At 44.3% G+C, this 20878-nt stretch overlaps 2 protein-coding genes and 1 long non-coding RNA gene across 5 annotated transcripts in view; 1 reads left to right on the top strand and 2 right to left on the bottom strand.

Moving 5' to 3' along the window:
- Positions 1 to 13241, bottom strand: part of Selenof (selenoprotein F) — a 32778-nt gene extending 19537 nt beyond the window's left edge. The window contains exons 1-2 of the mRNA NM_133297.2: positions 12891 to 13241; positions 4778 to 4945 (exon numbers count right to left, since the gene is read on the bottom strand). Of these exons, the coding sequence (NP_579831.2) occupies positions 4778 to 4945; positions 12891 to 12965 (243 nt within the window). The 5' untranslated portion in view covers positions 12966 to 13241. The remainder of the gene's footprint in view (positions 1 to 4777; positions 4946 to 12890) is intronic.
- Positions 7361 to 12884, bottom strand: LOC120100962 (uncharacterized). The gene is made up of 2 exons (XR_005501383.2): positions 11590 to 12884; positions 7361 to 11123 (listed from the first exon to the last, which is right to left on the bottom strand). It is a non-coding gene; the product is annotated as an uncharacterized LOC120100962 (long non-coding RNA).
- A 252-nt stretch (positions 13242 to 13493) lies between the features above and the next one.
- The window catches only part of Hs2st1 (heparan sulfate 2-O-sulfotransferase 1), a 133796-nt gene continuing 126411 nt past the window's right edge, over positions 13494 to 20878 (top strand). For 2 of the 3 annotated variants that reach the window (XM_008761495.4, XM_039101874.2), the window contains exon 1: positions 13494 to 13948. In XM_008761495.4, the coding sequence (XP_008759717.1) occupies positions 13825 to 13948 (124 nt within the window). In that variant the 5' untranslated portion in view covers positions 13494 to 13824. The remainder of the gene's footprint in view (positions 13949 to 20878) is intronic. The other variant, NM_001100518.1, reaches the window with a different exon arrangement.

The following is a 20878-nucleotide window of genomic DNA, read 5'->3' as shown; positions in this document are numbered from 1 at the left end:
CATGTGCTTTACAAAGGTTTCAATGTAGTCAAGTCCGATCTTTGTGCAGCTCACTTGGTTCCTCAAGGAGATTTATGTGCATTTTATTGTGCACACAGGATTGAGTTAATATCATCAGGAAAGTGTTCACTGTGCCTAAATGCCTAAAATAAACTACTCGGTCAGATCTCCAAAGTTTAAACATATCAGGTACTTAGTCACTTTGAACTGAACTGTCTTCTTGCCTCCTGCAGATTGTGACTTTGCTGGCTGTGGTGGTTGTAGAGACGCTTGCTTCCTCTCTCCCCGAACACACAGTACTAGTACCAAGTAGCTGCAAACGCTATTTTGTTATCATAATATATTCTTTCCTGAATCAACTGATAAGAGGAGCTGGAAGGAAGATATGAGATCACCTCGTTGCACATTTTTATCATTAGCCACTCTAACACTTTATGTTATAACTGTCTATTCCTGTACTCTGCCAACAGCAATCGTTGCTGTATTTGCCAAGTCCTCCAAATTTTCTACTGTTTTCTTGCTTGCTTTTAGACACCCAACGTGTACTTTTTAGAATATGCTACTAGTGTCTTAGCACTATCAGTAGCAAATGTATCTGGCAAATGTCTGCACTTTAAGTACAACCCATTCAGTCCTGAAGCAGGAATCAGCCCACAGGAGGAAGAAGACAACGTGACCAGTCTTTAAAACACTGGCTGAGCAGCTGAGGGCTGAACACAGCCACCCGGTGCTAGAAGAGGTCTTAACCCCTCCCCTAGACTCCTCCAAGGTCAACCAAGACAGAACACATAACAGATGAGCTTAAAATAATCTGTGCATTGTTTTACAAGTAATTTAGCCTAAATATACCCCAGTTTCTAGACGGTTCTCTGACTTGCTAGGTACGGCTGTGGAGTAACAGTTAAGATGGAAAGCAGTGTAAACTGAAAGGAGGGAAGGTGCTAAAACTGGGGAACCAAAATTATTTAAAGAAAGAAGAAAACCATGTTCTAAAACTTCTGAGAACCTCAGGGCAGGCCACCGAGGGGCCGCACAAACTCCGCAACAGCCCCACGTGCAGGAAGCTGAACGGTGCTAAGCACTGAGCTGAGAGTGAAGATGGCAGGCAGAAGCTTAAAGACGAAAACTGATTGAAAATCACTTACTTTTATAAATCCTAGAAATACATAAATCTTATAAATTCTAGAGTCCATAATAATGATAATAACAACAACAATAATAAAATACTTGATTTGTGTTTATCCTCAGGATAGTCCAAACATTTTTAAAGTTATTTTTAATCAAATCATTTAATTAAAAATGAAATCAAAATAATAAACCAGGTTATTTTTAATCTGATGCTCATGTTCACTTTCAAAACAATCTTGGCTGACGTGGTGGTGCCTGTTTGCAGTCTAAGGTGGTGGGCCCATGAACTTAAGGACAGCCTGGGCCAGAGGCTACCCCAACAAATCAAAATAAGATTGATGCTCAGAAAACTGCGCTAAATAATTAACACATTTGCTTTTGATACATCCTTAAAAATAAAATATAAAAATGAGAAATTTGTAGTTGAGGCTAATACCTAGTACCAAAGGCTTGCTCTGGGCAACCACCACCACAGAAGTTTGTTTCTTTTAAGGCTTTTACTATTTTTTCAGAGTATGTAAATAAACCTATTTTTAAAACTATCAAGCAATTGTAAGGTTAGGCCCTACTGTATCGTTAACTTCTGAGTGTCTTTAAAGGCAGGGCACCACTACATAGTTAGGCTGGCCTGAAACTCTGTCCCCCTGCATCAGACTCCCAAGTGCTGAAATTTAAGGTCTGTACTACTTTCAATTAGTTTTAAAATGCACCGTATCCAATTTGTTCTTAGTGAAAATGGCCTCTTTCGAGTACAAAGACCTGTGTGACTGTTCCACAGGCTGGGGGTTTAGAAATACACAATAAAACTAGACTTCAAAGAGCTCAATTTATTGGTAGAATAAAGGGCAAAATAACGGGTACAGAAAGCTCATGAATATGCCAACACACTAGGAAGGGGGCCTGGACAGGACGGGGATGGGACAGGATGGGGGGACAGGACGACACAGACCACTCACCTGACATGGGGATGGGGGCAAGAGTAGACAAGGAGGGAGTTGAGCTAAATCCCTTTAAAAGACAGCTCTAGAAAAAGTTGTTTACTGTAAAAGCGGGAAACAAAAACTTACCAGTAGGACTTCTTATTTAGTATTGTATCCTGCTCTTTCCAGTCTCTGAAAAATGTCTCATTTATATCCCTGGTTGGCCTCAAACTCAGAGCAATCCTCCTGCCTGAGCCTCCTGAACATTACAATCACAGGTGTGTACCATGGTACCCTCAGTTCTTTACCTGAGACGACGACATCTTTTGCTTTTCAACAGACACACTGCTCCACACATCCACCGTGGCAGCCAAGAGCTTCTTTCATTGTGTTCCTAACCCTGGTTAACACCTTGGAGTAACTGGGGCTGGAAAGGTGGTCCAGTTGCTCTGCTAGAAGTCCCAAGGCTCCATTTTCAGCAGGCACACGGTAGCTAACAACTGACATAACTTCAGTTCCAGGGGATCTGATATGGATTTTGGCATTCTCACGTCATATATGTGGTATGCAGACATACATGAATTTCCTAAGTCTTTACTTAAAATAGCACGGTGAGAGGAACACAGAAGAGCTAACTGTTTCTAGTGGGAGGAGCTGTAGGTGCCAAACTCAGGAAACGGGCAAGCACTGTGCTTCCACACCTAAGGGAAGTCACCAGTGAGAATAAGACCAGGAGAGCCAACCTGGCCAGGTGATGACAGAAGAGAGCAACTCCACATGATTTCTAGATGACACCCCACATCCTTCCCACCCCATTACTGCTCAACTATGGAGTGTATGACTAAAACAACAACAAAACAACCACCACAAGAAATAAAACCTCACTCCTTTCTTACCAGGCAGGCCAGACTATAGGAGGAACTGGACTCGGTGGAAAGGATGCATTTTGAGTGCCTTTCCTTCCACCTTAACAATCTCTATAGAAAGCAGTCACTTGTACTGCTAACTGCACAAAACACCACTGAAATTCAAGCAATTTTTCTTTAATAGCTTACATTTTTTCTTTCAGCACTGACCAAAAGAAAAACCAATAGGTAAAAACAGCTCTTTCATATGCGTTGTTTTGTGTTTTAGAATTATTTTATATCAATGAAAGAGTAGGATCTCTCGACTTACCCTTAATTACAAAGGGGGTCTGTGGGAGAACTACTGTTACTGCAATCGACCCTTCTCCCACCTTTCTTTCTTTTTTTTTTTTGGTTCTTTTTTTCGGAGCTGGGGACCGAACCCAGGGACTTGCACTTCCTAGGCAAGCGCCCTACCACTGAGCTAAATCCCCAACCCCCTCTCCCATCTTTGTAAGCTTGGGACATTAGTGAATAATCTTTTCTGGATGGGCAGTGGATGATGAAGAGATGACTCACACAGATCCCTTCAGCAATTTGTCCCATTGGAGTATCTCACTATGAAAGAGTGCAGGCATAGCCAGCAGTTAAATCTGGTCTTAAACCTCTTTAAAATCGAGCTTTTGAAACTGTTGCTTGGAGTTTTACACACACAAGACCTACCTTATCAGACTAAACACAGAACACGCTGTGGGTTTATGCCAACCAAGAAATAAAAAGTGTGGTGGACGCTGTAAGCTCAACGGGGGCCCTGGGAACTCAGGCCACTGTCTTGTGAGATCAAGTGTTAAATCTGGCTACCACAAACACTAGAATTTAAAAATGTGCTGCTTTATTTTCTTCTAAAGCTTATAAATATGTACTTGGTGTTGGAAATAAACTTTATCTAGTCACAGGAAAGCATTACTTTTTGAAAAGTTTTACAAACGGCAACAGTCAAACAATGCAGCACAGACAGGCAGAGAAGAGGGGCTCACGGATGTCTGAGACTCGTCTGGAACCCTCCTAGGTCACTTTCCATAGCATCCACCTTGCTGTTGGTGGTGAGGACTGATCAGAGAGCCCCGTACATAACAGGTGAGCTCTGTCACTGAGCCGCACCTCAGCCCCCGCATCTCTTTAGATAATACAACTACTCGTCTTGGGTACTTGACAATGTAGAAGAGAAATCTGAGAGTGCTACTGAAAAACAAAGATGGAGTAAGTGAGGCCTGCTGGTGACACCCATAATCTCTGCACTAGGGAGGCGGAGGCAAGAGGGACGTAAGGTCAAGTCCATCGTGGGTGCCATGGTGTCCTGGCAAGTTCTTCAGTGAGACCCTGTGTCCACAGCCCACCCACTGTCCCATCCAAACAAACCCCAGCCCTTACTCAACAGCAGGTTTATAGAGCAGACTGCACTGGCAGCTACTTTCCTTCGACTGACTCCCAGACAGCAAAGAAGGCTACAGGTGACAGGAGTTTCCCGTTTCCGGACATCAATCGGCAGTTGTGTGAGCTGCATTGTGCCTAATACCACACACCTCAGATTTCTTTGCACAACTGGCTTATTACAAATAAACCAAAGCGTAATTAGTTAATCCTTGCCTTTATTTGGCCATGCCGGGAAGACTAACTCCGTGGTGTGGTCCTGACTTGCCCTCCCCTGGATCCTGGTGTGTGAACACACTTCCTTTGATTCATCTAGTAGACCAGGCAAGCAAGTGACCTGGCTTTTACTAGAACTTGTAAAGTCAGAGACTACTGCTCTGATTGAGTAAGCAGTCTGTACTCTACCTATCTCAGCTAAGGTCTGGAAAAGACAGATACAGCAGAAAACAGTACCTTTTTGGTTTCAAACTGCGCTTCTTCCTGACAGCAGCCTCTGCAGACAGGATCCAGTGGAAGCAGGTTAAACTGTCCAAGGAGATCGCAGGAGCTGCAGAGCAAGTTGCTGGAGAAGCCCAACTCCCGGCATGCCTCTGACGAGAACTCTGCCCCAAGAGCAGACACCTGAGAACAGAATGGAACAGGTCCAGGTTTACAGCGATCTTCCTTAAAGAGCAACCAGGGCCACCCAAGGTGTTGTTACACTTCATCTGGAGACAACTCTTAAGTTCTTTTGACTTTTATATTTGGTTTATCACTGATGCTTGCTTTTCGAGACAGTCTTATTAGGTTCAGGCTGGCCCGGAACTAGCTATATGCTGAAGAAGACCTCACCCCGAGTCCTCTGTCCACTTAAGTGCTGGGCTTATGGGCATGTGTCACAACACTAGACCCGGCAGCTTTTATTTCAGTGAAAATGTGGATCAATAAAAGTACAAAATATAACTTTAATGATATATGTATTACACATCTCTTATTAACATCCAGCAGCTTATTAAAAAGGAATTCTCTTAAAGTGTGCTTTTTTTTTCCTTCGGAGCTGGGGACCGAACCCAGGGACTTGCGCTTGCTAAGCGTTCTACAACTGAGCTAAATCCCCAACCCTAAAAGGAATTCTCTTATAAGGAAAAAATTCTTATTTTAAGGACTTTGTACCTATTTATATGGGTCGATGGAAAGCACTAACTCAGCTGCAAACACACCCCCTGCAGGAGGGTAGGAAAACTTCAGGAGGGGAGGATGGGACCAGGGAGTCAAAGGAAACTTAGCCGATGTGTGGTGCTAGGAAGTTAGCCTCCTCAGGCTTTACTATCTACAGTGGTACACACAGGGAACAGCAGTCTCGATCAACAGACTGCTCTAGGAGTTCAAGAAGGCCCAAGTCCAGTCGCTAGCATCACAAGCATACGGCCTCCTACTAAGCTGCTGAAGGTTAACTTATGTGCACGCATCTGTGCCTGTGTGTGACTATTACCGTCTTAACCACTTTGTGGTCGGAATGAGAAGTGTCCCCTCTACGGCTTGGGTACTTGAGATTTGCCTTGTGATCAGGGGTGGGGAGTACAGCCTTGCTGAAGGAAGTCTGTCACTGCAGGCAGGCTCTCAAAGGTCACAGCCCTTTCTGCTCCGGCTGCCTGCTACCATGTAGTTCCTGTCATCATGGACACACTGAAACCATAGTCCAAAATAGCTTTCTTCTCTTAAATTGCTCAGTTTATGTTACTTTATCACTTGACAGAAAAGCAAGCAAGCTGACTGCTGAGCCACCTCCCCAGCTCCCTCTTTACTTTTTCAGACGGGCCCTCGTCACACTGCCCAGGCTGGTCCTGGGCGCAGCCTGTAGCTCAGTCTTTAATGCCATCCTACTGAGCGCTGGGTTATGGGACTGGTCTATGCATTGAGGTGCTGTTCCTTGCTTTTGGGGAGTTTGCAAGTTATCCAGGCCTTCAAACTCCATTTTCCCGAACACCCCCTTTTCCTGAGTGCTGGCTTCCAAAGCTAACAGCTCAGCTGATTTTCATTAGATGCTACACAATCAAAGTCGCCTAAGATGAAATCTACCTTTGCTTCTGTATGTCTAGCCTTCCAAATGCACGAGGCATCTCAGGGAAATGGCGCTACTTCCCTGGTCAACTGGTTCCCTAGGCCAAAGCCCTCTAGGCTCTTAACCTGACACAGGTATGTTCCACAGTTCAGTTCCCTGAAGAGCTCTCAAATCTCTTAAGATCTTTAAGATGTTTTCATTACTCTAACTGTGTGTACTGCATGTGGATGTGTGCACATGTGCAGGAGCCTGTGGAGGCTTCAGATCCCCACAGCTGGAGCCACTGCTGGTCATTCCCAGTGAGACCTGGTTGCTGGGAACTGAACTGGGGTCCTCTGCAAGAACAGCATGGCTCTTAACTGCTGAGCCACCTCTCTGGCCTCCCAGCTTTTACACCTTTTCCTGCATCTGTAGCTCACCTTATCCATCAGTTCCACCTTTCCTTACTCCACCTTTCCCTCTTTCCAGCTATGGATCCCTGCGCTCCCCAAGTGGAAATCTGGTCCTCACACCGCTGTTCATTCTTCTCCCTATGTCTAAACCCTTTCCAGTTTTACCCTGTTAATCCTGCTTATTTCCAAGAACCTAATCAGCGCCAGTCTCCTAGGAAGACCTGTCTGTAAAACATAACTCGCCTTCAGACACTGCACTTCCTTAGCTGAGAAAACCTATCCAGCTGTAAATGGAACCACTCGGGACCACTGCACTTGGACTGACTGTATCTGGTTGATCTTCAAGAACAAGGAAGGGTCTGTAAGCTTCTAATGGCCGGAAAGGAATTATGCTTTAATAGCAAAATGGTTTCTCTTACTACTACTCAACTCAGCCATTGCCACACAAAAGCAATCACAGGCAATACAGGAATGAATGTTCCAATGACAGGGATGGCTGAAATTGGCATACCGGCTCAGTCGTCAGCTTTCTCTTAAACTAATCAGCAGGATTAAAACCCATTGACATTGCTAGTACATTTCCACAAAGTCCTGACGATCTCATTGGTCTTTATCAGTCAATATTTTAATTTGATAGGTATCTCATACATATTTTACCCTACATCTCTGTAATAGAGAATGTACATTTATCTTCAAGGCAATCAACTATGCCAACAAAGTGGAGGAACCGGAGCTCACTGGTGAGTTTTCTTATAGTTTCCATCAGTAAAGTGACCTGTAAGATCTACTTCACAGAGCAGCTTAAAATCAGGGACAGCAATATGGCAGATTGGAGAAAACTGCCATCACCATGTACTATATCTTATTTCCATGTGACGGGCAGTCCTCCAACATGGAGAGAGGGAGAGGGAGGGGGAGAGAGAGAGAGAGAGAGAGAGAGAGAGAGAGAGCGCGAGCTCGAGCGAGCTCGAGAGCAGTCCTCCAACATGGGGGGAGGGGAGTGTGTGTGTGTTTGTTTGTGTGTGTGTGTGTGTGTGTGTGTGTGTGTGTGTGTGTTTGTGTGTGTTGGGGGTTCTCTGCCTGCCTACACCCTCCACCAAGAAACATCAACTCTGGAGTGTGGTCACCATGCCGCAGAGAAGCCTAAGTTAGAGATACAGCACAGACAGAATCATGCAGAGAGCAACCAAGGTCCCCAGCTGATATCATTATGAACTACCAAACTGTGAGCAAAACGCCTTCCGATTTCAGACTCCAGCCTTTCAGCTGAGGTCTGAAGCAGGCAAGTCCCTGCTGTGCCTGCCTGGAACTGACACCTCACTCGTCTGAAAGCAGACTCCATTGTACACACCCTAGCTTCAGGGAAATGGATAACCTGCCAACCTGAAGGCAAAAATCAACTGTTTATGCGACTAGGTTCAGGGGGATTTGTTTTGCAGCCAGGAACTGAAACATGTAAAAGCGAATTCACTTTGAAAACTGCGAACTGCTTAAGAACTTGCAGAAACACGGGCTGGGGAAAGTCCTTGCTGAATAAGCTTGAAACCTGAGTCTGGATCGTCGGCGTCCACCTAAACAAAAGCTAGGGTCTGGAATGCATATCTGTAATTCCAGTACTGGACAGAGTGCAAAGCCAGCCGGATCCCAGGACCTCAGTGGAGCCGAGGAAGTGGTGAGGAGGCAATTCTGAACAGATTTCGGATCTGGAGACAAACGGACGGGGTTAGACAGGATGAATTCCGACACACTGAATGCCAGAAGCATCGCCATTACTAAAGGTCTTACAAACCATCAGATGTTCTGCGGTGTACTTTATCATTCCATTTACTACTAACCATGCTTAGGACACAGACAGGACGGTAAGAAAACTTGTCAGACTACACAAGAAAAACTTGCATTAAGATTTTTAATCCTGGGAATGGAGAGATGGCTTGGTTGGTAAAATGCCAAATGTTCATGAGGACATGAGTCTCGAGCCAGAGGAACGGATGGGTCCCTGGAGCTTGCCGGAGATCTAATCCAGCCGAACACTGAGCTCTGGGATCAGTAAAAGACCGTCTCGGAGCCAAAAAGGAAGGCACCCGATGATTAATTTCTGGTCTTTGCAAGCACACAGACACTACACACTAATTAATAACAGTCTAATCTTAGCCTGCCTTTAAAATTCTGCAATGGTCTGACTGTGTATGTCCTCACCAAAACCCACGTGGTAGAAGCCCGGTTTCTCAATACAGTGTAGTGAGGTGGTCTAGTTAGAGGTGCGTGACCCTTACATGTTGATTCACGTAGTCCTTGTGTGGGGAAGTTGCTATGTGCAGCTTTCTCATTCTCTGCTAGGATTACAGTCAGGGGTGCTCACCAGTCAGGGGTGCTGTGGTTGTCCAGATTATACTATGCAGTCTCCACAACTGGGTACCAAAATGAGGTTCTTTAAAAATCATCCAGTCTCAGTCATTGTTAAATGAACAGCAAACAGGCTAACCTCTGACTTATCTTACTGTGTGGAATTCGGTGATGCATCATGGTTAGATCAGTAATAAGAAAAATACTAACAACCCTAATCGTGCCACCCACTGCTCACAGGATACTCGGAGAAGAGAGTCAAACTGTGGCCAGATGGGTGATGAGTGTCTCCGATTGAAGGGTGCACAGCTCACTCTATAGTTTCCAGGAAAGACTATAAACACGGAGATGCTCGAGCTGAACAAAGGACTGCATAACCAGGTCTGAGGAGCTTTGTTAAAGAGCTTTAGGTCCCACCACAATGTACTGTTGTAATCTTTACCCATGCTCAGGACGTAGTCCAGGTTGAAGCATTTGCTATTACTCCAGCTGTCATCTCACGGAAAGCTGTTAAGAGAGCACTGCCACTCACTTGAAATTAGAGTGCAGGTGCAGACACTAAATTCTCAACTGAAGCGTGAGCTAAGGCTCCACTTCAAGGCGTCATGAAGTAGTTTTTACTCCTTCCTGCGGTTCCAAAGCCACACTGTGTGACTTTCACCTGACAAGTGTCCAGTTTACTTGGTCTTTTCCCCAATTGCAAAATCCAAGAATTTGCCTAACTTTTTTTTTTTTTTTTTGTATTTCCAATAATTCTACACACCCCTATGCATCACCAGGAAGTTAAGACTTTGTAAGTTCTGCTTTTTGGTCCATCCTTTAAAACAGTCTTGTTATATCGCTTGGGCTGGATTGGAACTTGCTACATGTAGCCCAGGTTAGTCTCAAATGTCGGATCCTCCCATTTCAGCCCCCTGAATGCTGTGATTACAAGCAGCAGCTCAGATTACAAGAGGCACCAACACGCCTGGCTCTGACCTTAAGTCTGTGAAGTAGATGGAGTTAAGCATTATATTCTGAGTAATCACGGAGAAAAACAGAAAACTAAGAAGCAGAGTAAACCAGTGTGCTTAGATGACAGCTGTTAAAAGTTAAAATTTGAAAACACATCTAAAGTTCTTTTTAAATTTAAAACTAAACAGCGCAGTATCGAGAGAGAGAGAGAGAGAGAGAGAGAGAGAGAGAGAGAGAGAGAGAGAGAGAGATTGATTTTATATGGTCTTATTTGTATTTTATTTTTCTAATATACACTAATTTATAGTCCTCATTTACAAAGAACAGAATGAAGCTGACATCTGCCCTAAAAAGGTTTCAATCTAGTACTTAGTGATTACCAGGAGAGTTTTCCGAGTGGTCTGTACCGTCAATTGTCAATGACACTCCAGCTGGGACCACTTGTAACAGACCCAGAAGAAGTTAACTGGAATCGAGGGTCAACAATAACTTACAAGCAGGCTTCATCTGTCCAGGCAGTAAGACCTTTGCTTGTAGATCCCCTAGCTTACTCATGAAGCATCCTATTTAGATGTCAAGGTGCCCCTCCAAGTATGTCAGTACAGACAAAAAGTAATCAGGAACAGGCCCTTCTTTAAGGTGAGATCCAGTTAGCACACTGGGAGAATGACACTTCAAGAAACAATAGAAAATTAAAGGTAGCTGAGAGATCAGGTCCTGACCACCACTAATGCACTGAATGGCTTTAGCTGGGGGCAGAGAGATTGTTTTTCTGGAGGAGGTAATTTCTTAGAGCTGAAAACTGAAGGCTGAGGGGTGGCCAGATGGCTCAGTGGGTAAAGATGCATGCTGCCAAGCCTGAGGACCTGAGTTCAATCCTCAGGACCCACATGGTGGAAGGAGGTTCAGATAGTAGTCAGATGACAATCATTTTTATGGGTGTAAGGGAGACAGCTTCTGAGAGAGAACAAACTACATGAGATTTACCTGAGCAAGTACCCCAGCTCTTCCTCGCCTTTTGTTCTCCCAGCAGAACACGGAAGCACCAGGAAGTAAGCCTGGTGAAGAACTTGCAAAGGAACATGTAAAGACAAACTTCATCTTCAAGGCAAGTGGGAAGTTTTTTTTTTTAGAGCACAACAAGTTTAAATTTCAGAGATATTACTCTAGACAGGTAAGGGCAGAATGAGAAAGAAATTAGAAGTGGAAACCAGTTAATAAATCATAGGCAAGCCCATACACTGGACTGAATTGCAATTCAGAGAAAAACCAGTAGGCTGTTACTTTCAAGGAGAAAGGTCTCATAATATTGAACTAGTTTTCAGGTATATTGAGGGAGTAAGAATTAGTAAGGCTAGGTAACTGTGCAGTACATAAAGGAAGGAGTGTTTAAGTTTAAGTTACATTTGTGGACAGTCGCCGTGGCATACACAAAGCCATAAACTCTTCCTGCTCTGGTCCTCGTATGTACAGACATTTCTTTGCAATGCAATTCTGTCATTCTTCCCATATGGCTGTGGGGTCTCAATGTTTACCTGAGGCTTGGTCTGGGGACTTAATTTGACAAGTCTGATGTGATGGAGCTTGGATCTGTTCGCACAGTGGGAGGACCTGGCTTTCTATTTTTAGCCTCGGTCGCCCCAGAGAGGTGTGTGGTTTCCACGACGAGGTCTTAAGAGGCCTTTGCTCTTTTGGAGTATTGTCCTGAGATTGCTGAGAAAAATAAGTCAGTCTGGTCTGTTGGGAGATGAGAGGCTGGAAGCAGAACTAAGTGGTCTCAGTTAATGGCACGGATTAGGAATCACAGTAGCGTTGGGTTCTTAAATTAACCAACTAGCTCATACAGTGCATACATGAGAGAACTGCTTCCCCAACCTAAAGGACCGTTTTAAACTGTTTAAAACTTTGATGGGGGGTGGGGAGTTACAAAGCCACTCTCTTGAAATTTAGAAGGTAGAAGGTAGTTTGAGAACATCACTCCTTTGTAACATTTAGTAGTGGTAACAAATTCAAGTGACTACGATGGGAAGAGAAAGCAAACGACTCACTTATCTCTCCGGTATAGAAAGTTTAGGAAGAGAAACCAAACGACTCACGGTTCTCTCCAGTATGGAAAGTTTAAAGGGATGCCCCCTAAATGTTACCTAAAGGTACCAGATGTCTCAAAACGATATCGTATTACAACGTGAGACGCTAAGAATCCACCTTTCGGACAAAGTAATAAGAGCAGAGACAACATTTGCAAAGTACTGGATCTATGAAAAACAAAGTATTTAGAGAGCCACGGTATAATCGTAACTTTCCAAAATCTTGGGACAAACCACTTAAATACCCTTAGTACAAGACATGTAAAATATGGGAGAAAAACTTCCACAGAGGAGTTTACCAAAATACAGTCGTTTCATAAGTAGCTAAGTAAGTCAAAACTAGGTTTTCTCCTCTCAGAGATCCAGAACCTATGCATTCTGGCTAACGAGGAAAAGCGCTTGCCTGAACCAAAACCAAGATAATGTCCCTTTAAGGTTTCGGAGACTTGTAAGCAGTGGTAGTTCTCATTTACTTGTGTCTCATTAAAAGAAAAGCCCCTCTTCCTAAGCATTACTGACTTTATGTACCCACTGCGTTCTTACAAAAATCGATTTTAGCTGCCTGAAGTGAGGAGACCATCGCCTCTAGAGCTCCGGCTGGAAATCTGCCACGTTTCACTCCGGATGGAAGCGGCGATAAAGACAGCCCTGTTCCACCGGCGGTTCCCATGCGTGGCCGCGGGTTTGCCCTTCCACATCCTCGCCCTCCGACAGGCCTTGAGGCAGCCACAGAGGCGGTCCACACTCACCGCTTGAAACGCAGTCGCCAGCAGTAAGCGAAGCCCCAGCGCGGGCCGGAGCCACCCGCCCTGCCCTGCCGCCATCCTTGCGGTCTGCCGTCAATCTTTAGGAGTCTGAGGACCCTTGTGCCGGGGACGTCCACTGCACTGCCTGATGCGAAGCCCGCCGCAAAAGGCCACTGCTACAAGCCTATTACTCCACAAAGACGAGTGTTAGTTAGTCGACTACAGAAGCCTGAAAGTGATCGGCTATTAAACAGCCCTCAGGTTCTTTTAGGGATTCAAATCAGGCGCTTTCCTAGACTCCCTACACCGGGGCTTCTAATTCACGACATTACAGCGGCTATCCACGAAGTCCCAGCTCGTTCATTACTAGCCCCGCCTCCCCCGAATTTACCCAATCGAAAAACGCCTTGCTTGAGGCCTGTGGCAAGGAACCCAACCGTAAATCGAACCGAAAGGGCGATAAGCGGCCGTTCTTCGGACCAATGAACGCCACTGTACGGAAGGACGGGGGTGGAGCCTCTGGTTGCCGGGCAGCGTGCGTCAAGGCGTGCGCATGGTGGCCGAGGGGGAGGGGAGGGGGCGGGCCGAGGGCGGCGCAGCCGCAGCCGCAGCGCCGCTGGAGGAGCGCGCGGCCGCGAGCGACCGAGGGAGGGAAGGGAGGAAGAGAGGGAAGAGGGCGTGCGGCCGCGGGGTCCCGAAGCCAGGCGGCAGCGGCAGGAGGGCGCCAGGGCCGTCGAGTGGGCCGGGGAGAAGCGTGCACCGGGCGGCCGGCGCTGGCTCCCGCGGGCGGGAGACCGGAGAGGAGGAGGAGGGGGTCGCTGCGGCGCGGCAGCCCGCGCAGCTCCGGGGTCGGGGTCTCCTCCCGGCGCTTCCGTCGCCCTCGGGGCCCCCGCTCCCCGCCCCCCGCGGTATGTCTTGATCGCGAGCGGCGGGTTTCATGGGGCTCCTCAGGATTATGATGCCGCCCAAGTTGCAGCTGCTGGCGGTGGTGGCCTTCGCGGTGGCGATGCTCTTCTTGGAGAACCAGATCCAGAAGCTGGAGGAGTCCCGGGCGAAGCTAGGTGAGGCAGCCGAGCTGTGCGCCGGGGCCGGGCTGGCGGGTAGGCATTGCCGGGTATAGCCAAGTGGGCTTCCGCAGGGGGCATCGAAGAGTCCCGAGAGCTGGGACCCAGGCACGTCGAGCTCCCGCCACCGGGGAGGGATGCTGGGCCGGGGCGCTGGACGCCCGAGGTCCCTGGCCGGAGGGCTGCCCCGTTGGCCCTCCACGGAGAGAGGGGACCCGAGTCTGCATGGAGCTGGTGCAGCTTGAGGGCACGAACGCTCACTCTCTCATCTCTTCCGAATGGTTCTGGAAAGCCCCAGTCATGTGCGGCGATGGGGACTGGAATTTGAATTAGGGCCACCTGGGCACAGAATCCTTTGGGGATGGTGGTCGTGGGGAGATTCATCGAGGGGAGACAGGTAGAAATGGAAGAGTCCGGGAATGATGGGGAGTGAAAGCAGCTTACTGTAGTGAGTGGCAGGCATGCCTGAGCCTAGGGCGATAAGGGACCTTAGAACTGACAGCTTAGGTAGGCTGGCAGTGTGGCACAGCGGAGCAGATGAAAAGCTCTGATGGTACGGAACGTAACGTCTGGGGAACCGAAGTTCTCTATGAGTGGCGCTGAACTGGTTGATTTGGGCTTGAGAGTAGGGTCATAAGTGTAGGCTGATTGCGTGGACAAGAGAGGGACGTCGAGGGTTCGGAATTACAGGGTTTACTGTGTGAAAGGAAAAGAGTGGCAAGAGCGAGCCATGTGGGTTTCTTTCTGTGTTGGAATGGGAAAGGATTCCTGAAACACAAAATTACAGTGCGAGCTTGTGCAACAGCAGTCGAAAGCGCGGATAGTCGGTGCTTCCGGATAGTGGAGAACTTTGGTATTTGGAAGTGTTCTGGAGACAGAGAGACTTAATGATTGACGCGTTCTGATTTAAAAAAAAATGTACTCGGCACTTGTAAATCAGCTCAGAGGATGTAATTTGAATGTGGGAAGCAGCTGTTGAGTACACTTTGACCTAGCCTGTTTCTTAAACACGATTTAAATTTACCTTGAGGAACGGCTAGCTGCAGCTTGGGAGTGTGGATTAATTTTCAAGAAAAGAAGTACCAGAAAAGAATTTACATTTTATATATAGTAGATATTTCCAAGTTTTGATAGATTTTTACAGAACCCTTCAACACTGTTCTTAGTGTTATAAAAGAACGTATCATTTGATTGATTCCAGCTCAGTGTGGAAGAGAAGCCAAAGGTACCTCCAGCCTTCATTTCTAGAGTGAAATTATGAAGACCCATTGAACTTATGTACTGGATTTAAAAAGGTTTTGCATGCTAGAAATTATTCATTTTAAATACTGAAGGTTGTACAATATATACCTTTGCCTTCCGCGTGGCTCCTCTGTACAGTACTTACAGTCATAGTCTGGCCTCACTCATGATCCAGCTTTACAGGAAAAAAGTGACTCATCTTACAGTAAATTAAAAGTTGTTAAAACGAGCACTTGTATCTATTATCTCTTGAATTGGTTTTTGGAATTCTCTAGATGTATGGGCTAAACATGATTAAATTTGTTGCTTGTCCTCCTTGCCTAACTTTTTTTCTGCAGTGTTTGAAAGTTTATAGACACCACCTGAATAATTGTAAAAGTTAAGTTACCTGAGGATATAGAACACCACAGGTAGAGCCATGCGCATCCTCATGGTTTTCATTCAAGGGGAAAATAATTCTGCCAGGAGTAAGTGCATAAAAAGGATTAGCTATGAGGGAAACAGCTAATATGCAGCACAATAAATAATTCCGAGAAATCGAGGACTGACCATGTGGGTCAGGCCTGTAGTTCCAGTACTCTAAAAGCTGACACCAAAGGTTGGTGAGTTCAAGACCAGCATGTGCTGCTACATAGCACTATCCTGTCTTAAAGGAAATGGAGAACAAATAGCTCTCAAATGTAACCCAGAGACTCCGGGATGACAGAGATAATGCAGCTTTATGTCAGCTCATTAATCTGATTAGATTGTTTGCTAAATATTTTTATTTTTAAAAGACACAGGTGTCTATGTTGTGTTGCCCAGGATGGACCAGAACTCCTGGCCTCAAGGGTTCTTTCTTCCTCATCCTTGAAAGAAGTTGTAAATGCCCTTCACCTTGCCTCCTTAAAAAAACAAGTCTTGCTTCCAAGGCAGCACTGAAAGAGACACTGACTGTTATCCTGACTCCTGAGGAAAGAGACAAAAGGGCCAGGCTGTGACTAGATAGCTTTCCTCTGTGATATTCTTATTTATCTTCCAAGAACACCAGAGATAACTATTTTTCAGATGCAGAATAATCCTTAGATTATATAATTTGCCCAAGACTGTATTACTAGTAAGTGGTGGAGGCAGAATGGGACTCAGGTATGTTTGATTCCTAATTGAAGACCCCTGTAATTACACCAAGCAGATTGAGACTTTCTCCTGACATTATACTGCAGTGAGCTGTTTGAATAGCGTTTATAAATTGTATTATCGATGCATATATTGCTGAGAATGAATATCATTCTGAGAAAACTCAATTTCTGACACAAAGGAGTTGGTTTAATGTCATGCCCTTAGCTTATGTCCATGTAATGAACATAATTACATTACTCCACGGAATGGACGGAAACAGCTTGTTCCTGCTATCGGAGAAGAAAACCTTTGGTTGTTCGCTGTAATTGTGGGATGCAACATTAAAAGGCATTTTTATTTTGGCTCTGAAAAGCTAATGAACATTTTACCCTTAAAAATAGTTTTTATAGTTTATTTTTTCTGCTGTAGGAGATTCCAAAGGGTTGTAATGTCTGTTAATGACCGTAATGCAACCTGGTTAAAGTCAACAACGTCCTGATGGTGAGGGCTCTAATGAAGCAATAGGTGTATTCAAAAATAAGGCATAGTTACTGGCCTCTTGGGAAATTACCTAGATAGGAATTTCTAAAGCTCCCAGTATTAGCTTTCTACTTTATAGTTTATTTTTTCCTTAAAGGAACTATTCCTACAGCTTATTGTTATATATTATCTTATAACTTACTCTTATTTATTATTAGAAACTTTTTCCATGTCATATTGGACATGTTCTGATTCATTCTAGTAGCCGTATAATATTCCAAATTATGCACATATCCTAAATTATCATGTCAGAAATAGTCATTTTGTCTCCACAACCTCCCCCACTTTTAAGGCTTGCTATTTCTTTTCTTGTTATTATGAACAGTGTTGCAAGTGTCTTTATGTGTCTCTGTTTACCCACTAATGTGATTTTTGTCTAGGGTGTTGTCTGGGTCAAAGGAAACATGCTCCTTACTAACGTTTACCCCAGAGGTTAAGGTACTCCACATTGCCAGAGCACACTAGTGCTACAAGTGCTCAGCCACTGTGAGGCTGTGAAATGATGCTGGTAAATCAACTAGTATTTCCTTAATTTTTAGTTAAGCTTTTTATGTTGTTTATTGCTTTTTACTTGTTTTGGTTCATTTAGATAATTTACTCTTTTCATTTATTTGGGTCTTTAAATGTTAATGTAAGTAAATCTTCGATCTTTATATCTGCTCTTTTCTAAAGTCTGCCTTTGTCTCTCAGCTGTGGTATATTTTGCTTATACTGAAAAGTTAACTTTTACCCAAATCTTAACAATTTAGGCAAGTAATTTTCATGTTAAAACTTTGCTGAACCAAAATAGGGTATATTCTCTAGAACAAGAGTATGTATTCTATACTCTGTATTCTATAGAATAATATAGTTTTTATTTTATATTTTTCCTTTAAACCATTTGTTTATGCACAGAGATTTACTATAATGTATTCTGATAATCACTTATGGCATTTGTATTAATAAATAATGTGTCTTTTCTCATGTAAATCCTGTTATTCATATGCTAAAGTTTTGTGTTCTCTTAGTTTAGTTGGTTTTGTATTCTAGTCTTTTTCACTAACTTGAAATTATTTAGACTTCAGGATTATTTACACACACATATATGTACACATACATCAAGATGTGTGAATTTACTAAAGTATATGTAGCTCTCATCAGATTTATAAGGGATAATGTGATTCCCTGTACTGGTTTAAAAATAAATCACCGATATTTAATAGTTTAAGCAACCTTAGTCAGAAGTTTTGAAAACCCTGAGCTTCCAGGTCAGACTCTTGGGTGCTGATTCGCTGCTGTAATAGAGGCTTGCACACCACAGGTCGCATTCCGAATGCAGGCACAGAAAAGCTTGAGCTCAACCCCAGGCGATCACGTAAGGCATACATGAAGCCGCCGTAAAGAACTTTAGGTGGAGATTGGGTTCGGTCTCTTAAGATACCTCTGTCAACGTTCCCAAGTCAGAGAAACACTTGCGGTTCTGAGTTTGTGTTCCAGCCTGTAGATATTTCGTGGTAAATAAAGCGAAGTTTTTATAATAGCGTTGACAACACTTGGCTCGCTGTTGACTTGTACAGAATAAGCACCTTAGTTAAGAGAACGTTCTCGGGGAAGTTACACTTGGAAACTTTATTCTGAAAAACGCATCCCTAATTTCCTGACAAGGTGGCTGTGTTCAAGATGGCGTGGGTGTAGACTGTATACTTAGTTTTCTAGCAAATGTGAAAGAATAGACGCAAAAGTTGACCTAGCGGTGAGTCAGAACCATAGGTATCAGAAGGTGCTTTTCTGAGAAAAGCGCGGACCCAAGAAGGTGCTGCTGTTGACTGATGGAACAGAGACCCAAAGGCTGCTTTCCTCAGAAGCGCGTAGTTATGATCTTCTTTCCTGTAGGGCGCATGATTTTAAACAGTGTACGTCAGTTATGAAGCCACTGTGAGTTATGAGTGTGTTAGGATTTGATCTTTTGAATGAGCAACTTAGTTCCATATAAATTATGCAGTTGTTTACGTTGATGAAATGGTTAAGCACTATTTTCTCAAAACTCTGCAGAAGAACTGACCTCAGCCACTGCTGAGCTGCTGTTCGGGACTGGGTAGTTTTTGAGAAATGCTTGAAACTGTACAGATGCCTCCTGTAGACAGATGGAGTAGGAGCTCTGCAGAGACGGCTTGGTCTTTGGGTTAGCAGGGAAATGGGAAACTTTGGCAATGCCGGTTTGATATGTCGCTTACCCGCATCTTGCTTGGGATGGCTGGAGATGGACAGGCATCACTTGAAGTAGCTGATCACAAGATAGTTCCAGGTCTGTTTCTCATCCCAATAGTTCTTTATAGCATTTAGTAAAGTCAGGTTGATAATAAATATTCAAACACTCTTCTCTAGAAAGCACTTCAAAAGAGCAGATGTTCAGAAGAGTTTGATAGGCTTCACAGTAACTACATTATTTACTGTTCTTCCCCACCCACAAGTGCCTGCAGTCAATGCCCTCTTTCTGCCTGTCAACCTCTTGTCAGTGCTCGGGTTGGATCATGTGTGCATCTCATCCTACCTTCCCCTGGCTTAGGACACAGTTCTAGAAGTTTTCTGTTGTACTGTCATAGTCATGCAACACCCCTGCCCCAGCATTCTTCTGGATTCTTTGTGAACATATTCCTCTCCAAGCCCAAAAGAAACCACCCAGCTATCCTTCGTTCCATAACCCTGTTCCCCTTCGCAGAACTCTCTAGAACTCTCTTTAGGTACAGTAGTCACTGGTGCATTTCCTCAGTGTTGTCGTTTTTGTCTTTATCCTAGTGTGTCAACAGAATTGGATACAACTTATCACTTCTTCATAGATGTTGTTTATTGGGACCCAAGATGCACACTGTTAGCTGTGTGTGGGCCCTCCATTTCTGTTTCTGGTGCACCCTTTCTTTCTAACTACTTAGTTTTGAGAGCTTTTCTAATTCTCTCCCAGCTGGTGCTTTATACGTTGACAGTTTATAAATACAGTAATGTTTCTAGCTCAGACCTATTTTCTAAGCATTAGACTTATATAATTCAGCTGCATTGACATTTTAATGGAAGGGGGGTTAACAGACTTTTCAAATTCATTATCTCCAGAACAGATCATGTGATCTTTTTGCCCCTCTGTCACCCAAACTCACTCTCTTTCCTTCTCATTTTTACAACAGCCCCGTCTCTTAAGATTCTAAGGCTTCCTGCGACATTATTATTATTATTATTATTATTATTATTATTATCACTCTGCATCTACTGTATCAAAAATGCCACAATTAGTTTGACTTTAAAGTATCTGCCCTCTTTGGAAGGTGCGATCCTCTCTTCTTTGGATGCTGCTATTTCTCACTCATCTCTGCTCTTAAATTTGGCTTCCCTGCCTCAGGACAACGTAACTAATGAGTCAGATCTTTACTTTTTAAAGTCGGGGTCTCACGCAGCTCAGGCCAGCATCAAACTAATTATGAAGCCAAATATAAGACTATCCTTGAACTTCTGATCCTCCTGCTTCCACCAGGGACTGCAGAATGTTCTCCCAAGCCCAGATTTTATAGTACCAGAAATCAAATAATCAAACCTAGGGCTTCCTGTGATCAAGGCAGGCTGAAATTTGAGTTAAATCTTGTCCTGCAGAACAGGAGAAGACAGTCACAAAGCATACATCTGGTAAGAGGTTGATGCCCTAAGATGTTTAAGGAACTCAGCCCAGTAGTAAGAAATAATCAGATTTAAGTGATATGAAAAGGTATTTCCCAAAAGTAAATTATCTATCTTATATATGCAAGAACACTGAGTATTATAATTGTCAGAGAGCTATGAGGTGAGGTGCTATCCATATGTGTGAGGTATGTATGAAGGGTGTGTGTGAGAATGAAAGGGTAATGAATGCACAAAGGTGTGCATGAGTATGGGAGTTTGAGAAAAGAAAACTGCAATAAAAAAAAGCAGAGTGCACAAGAGAATGCAGAGTGTGTGCAGCTTCAAGCTGACAGAGAGAGAGAGAGAGAGAGAGAGAGAGAGAGAGAGAGACACTTTAAGCCTTGAAATTGCTTGTCAGTTTGTACC

This window comes from Rattus norvegicus, chromosome 2 (assembly GCF_036323735.1).
Source record: "Rattus norvegicus strain BN/NHsdMcwi chromosome 2, GRCr8, whole genome shotgun sequence".
In the NCBI taxonomy this organism is placed as follows: domain Eukaryota; kingdom Metazoa; phylum Chordata; class Mammalia; order Rodentia; family Muridae; genus Rattus; species Rattus norvegicus.
The sequence above is the reverse complement of the archived record's forward strand: the minus strand, read 5'-3'. Positions and strand labels throughout refer to the sequence as shown.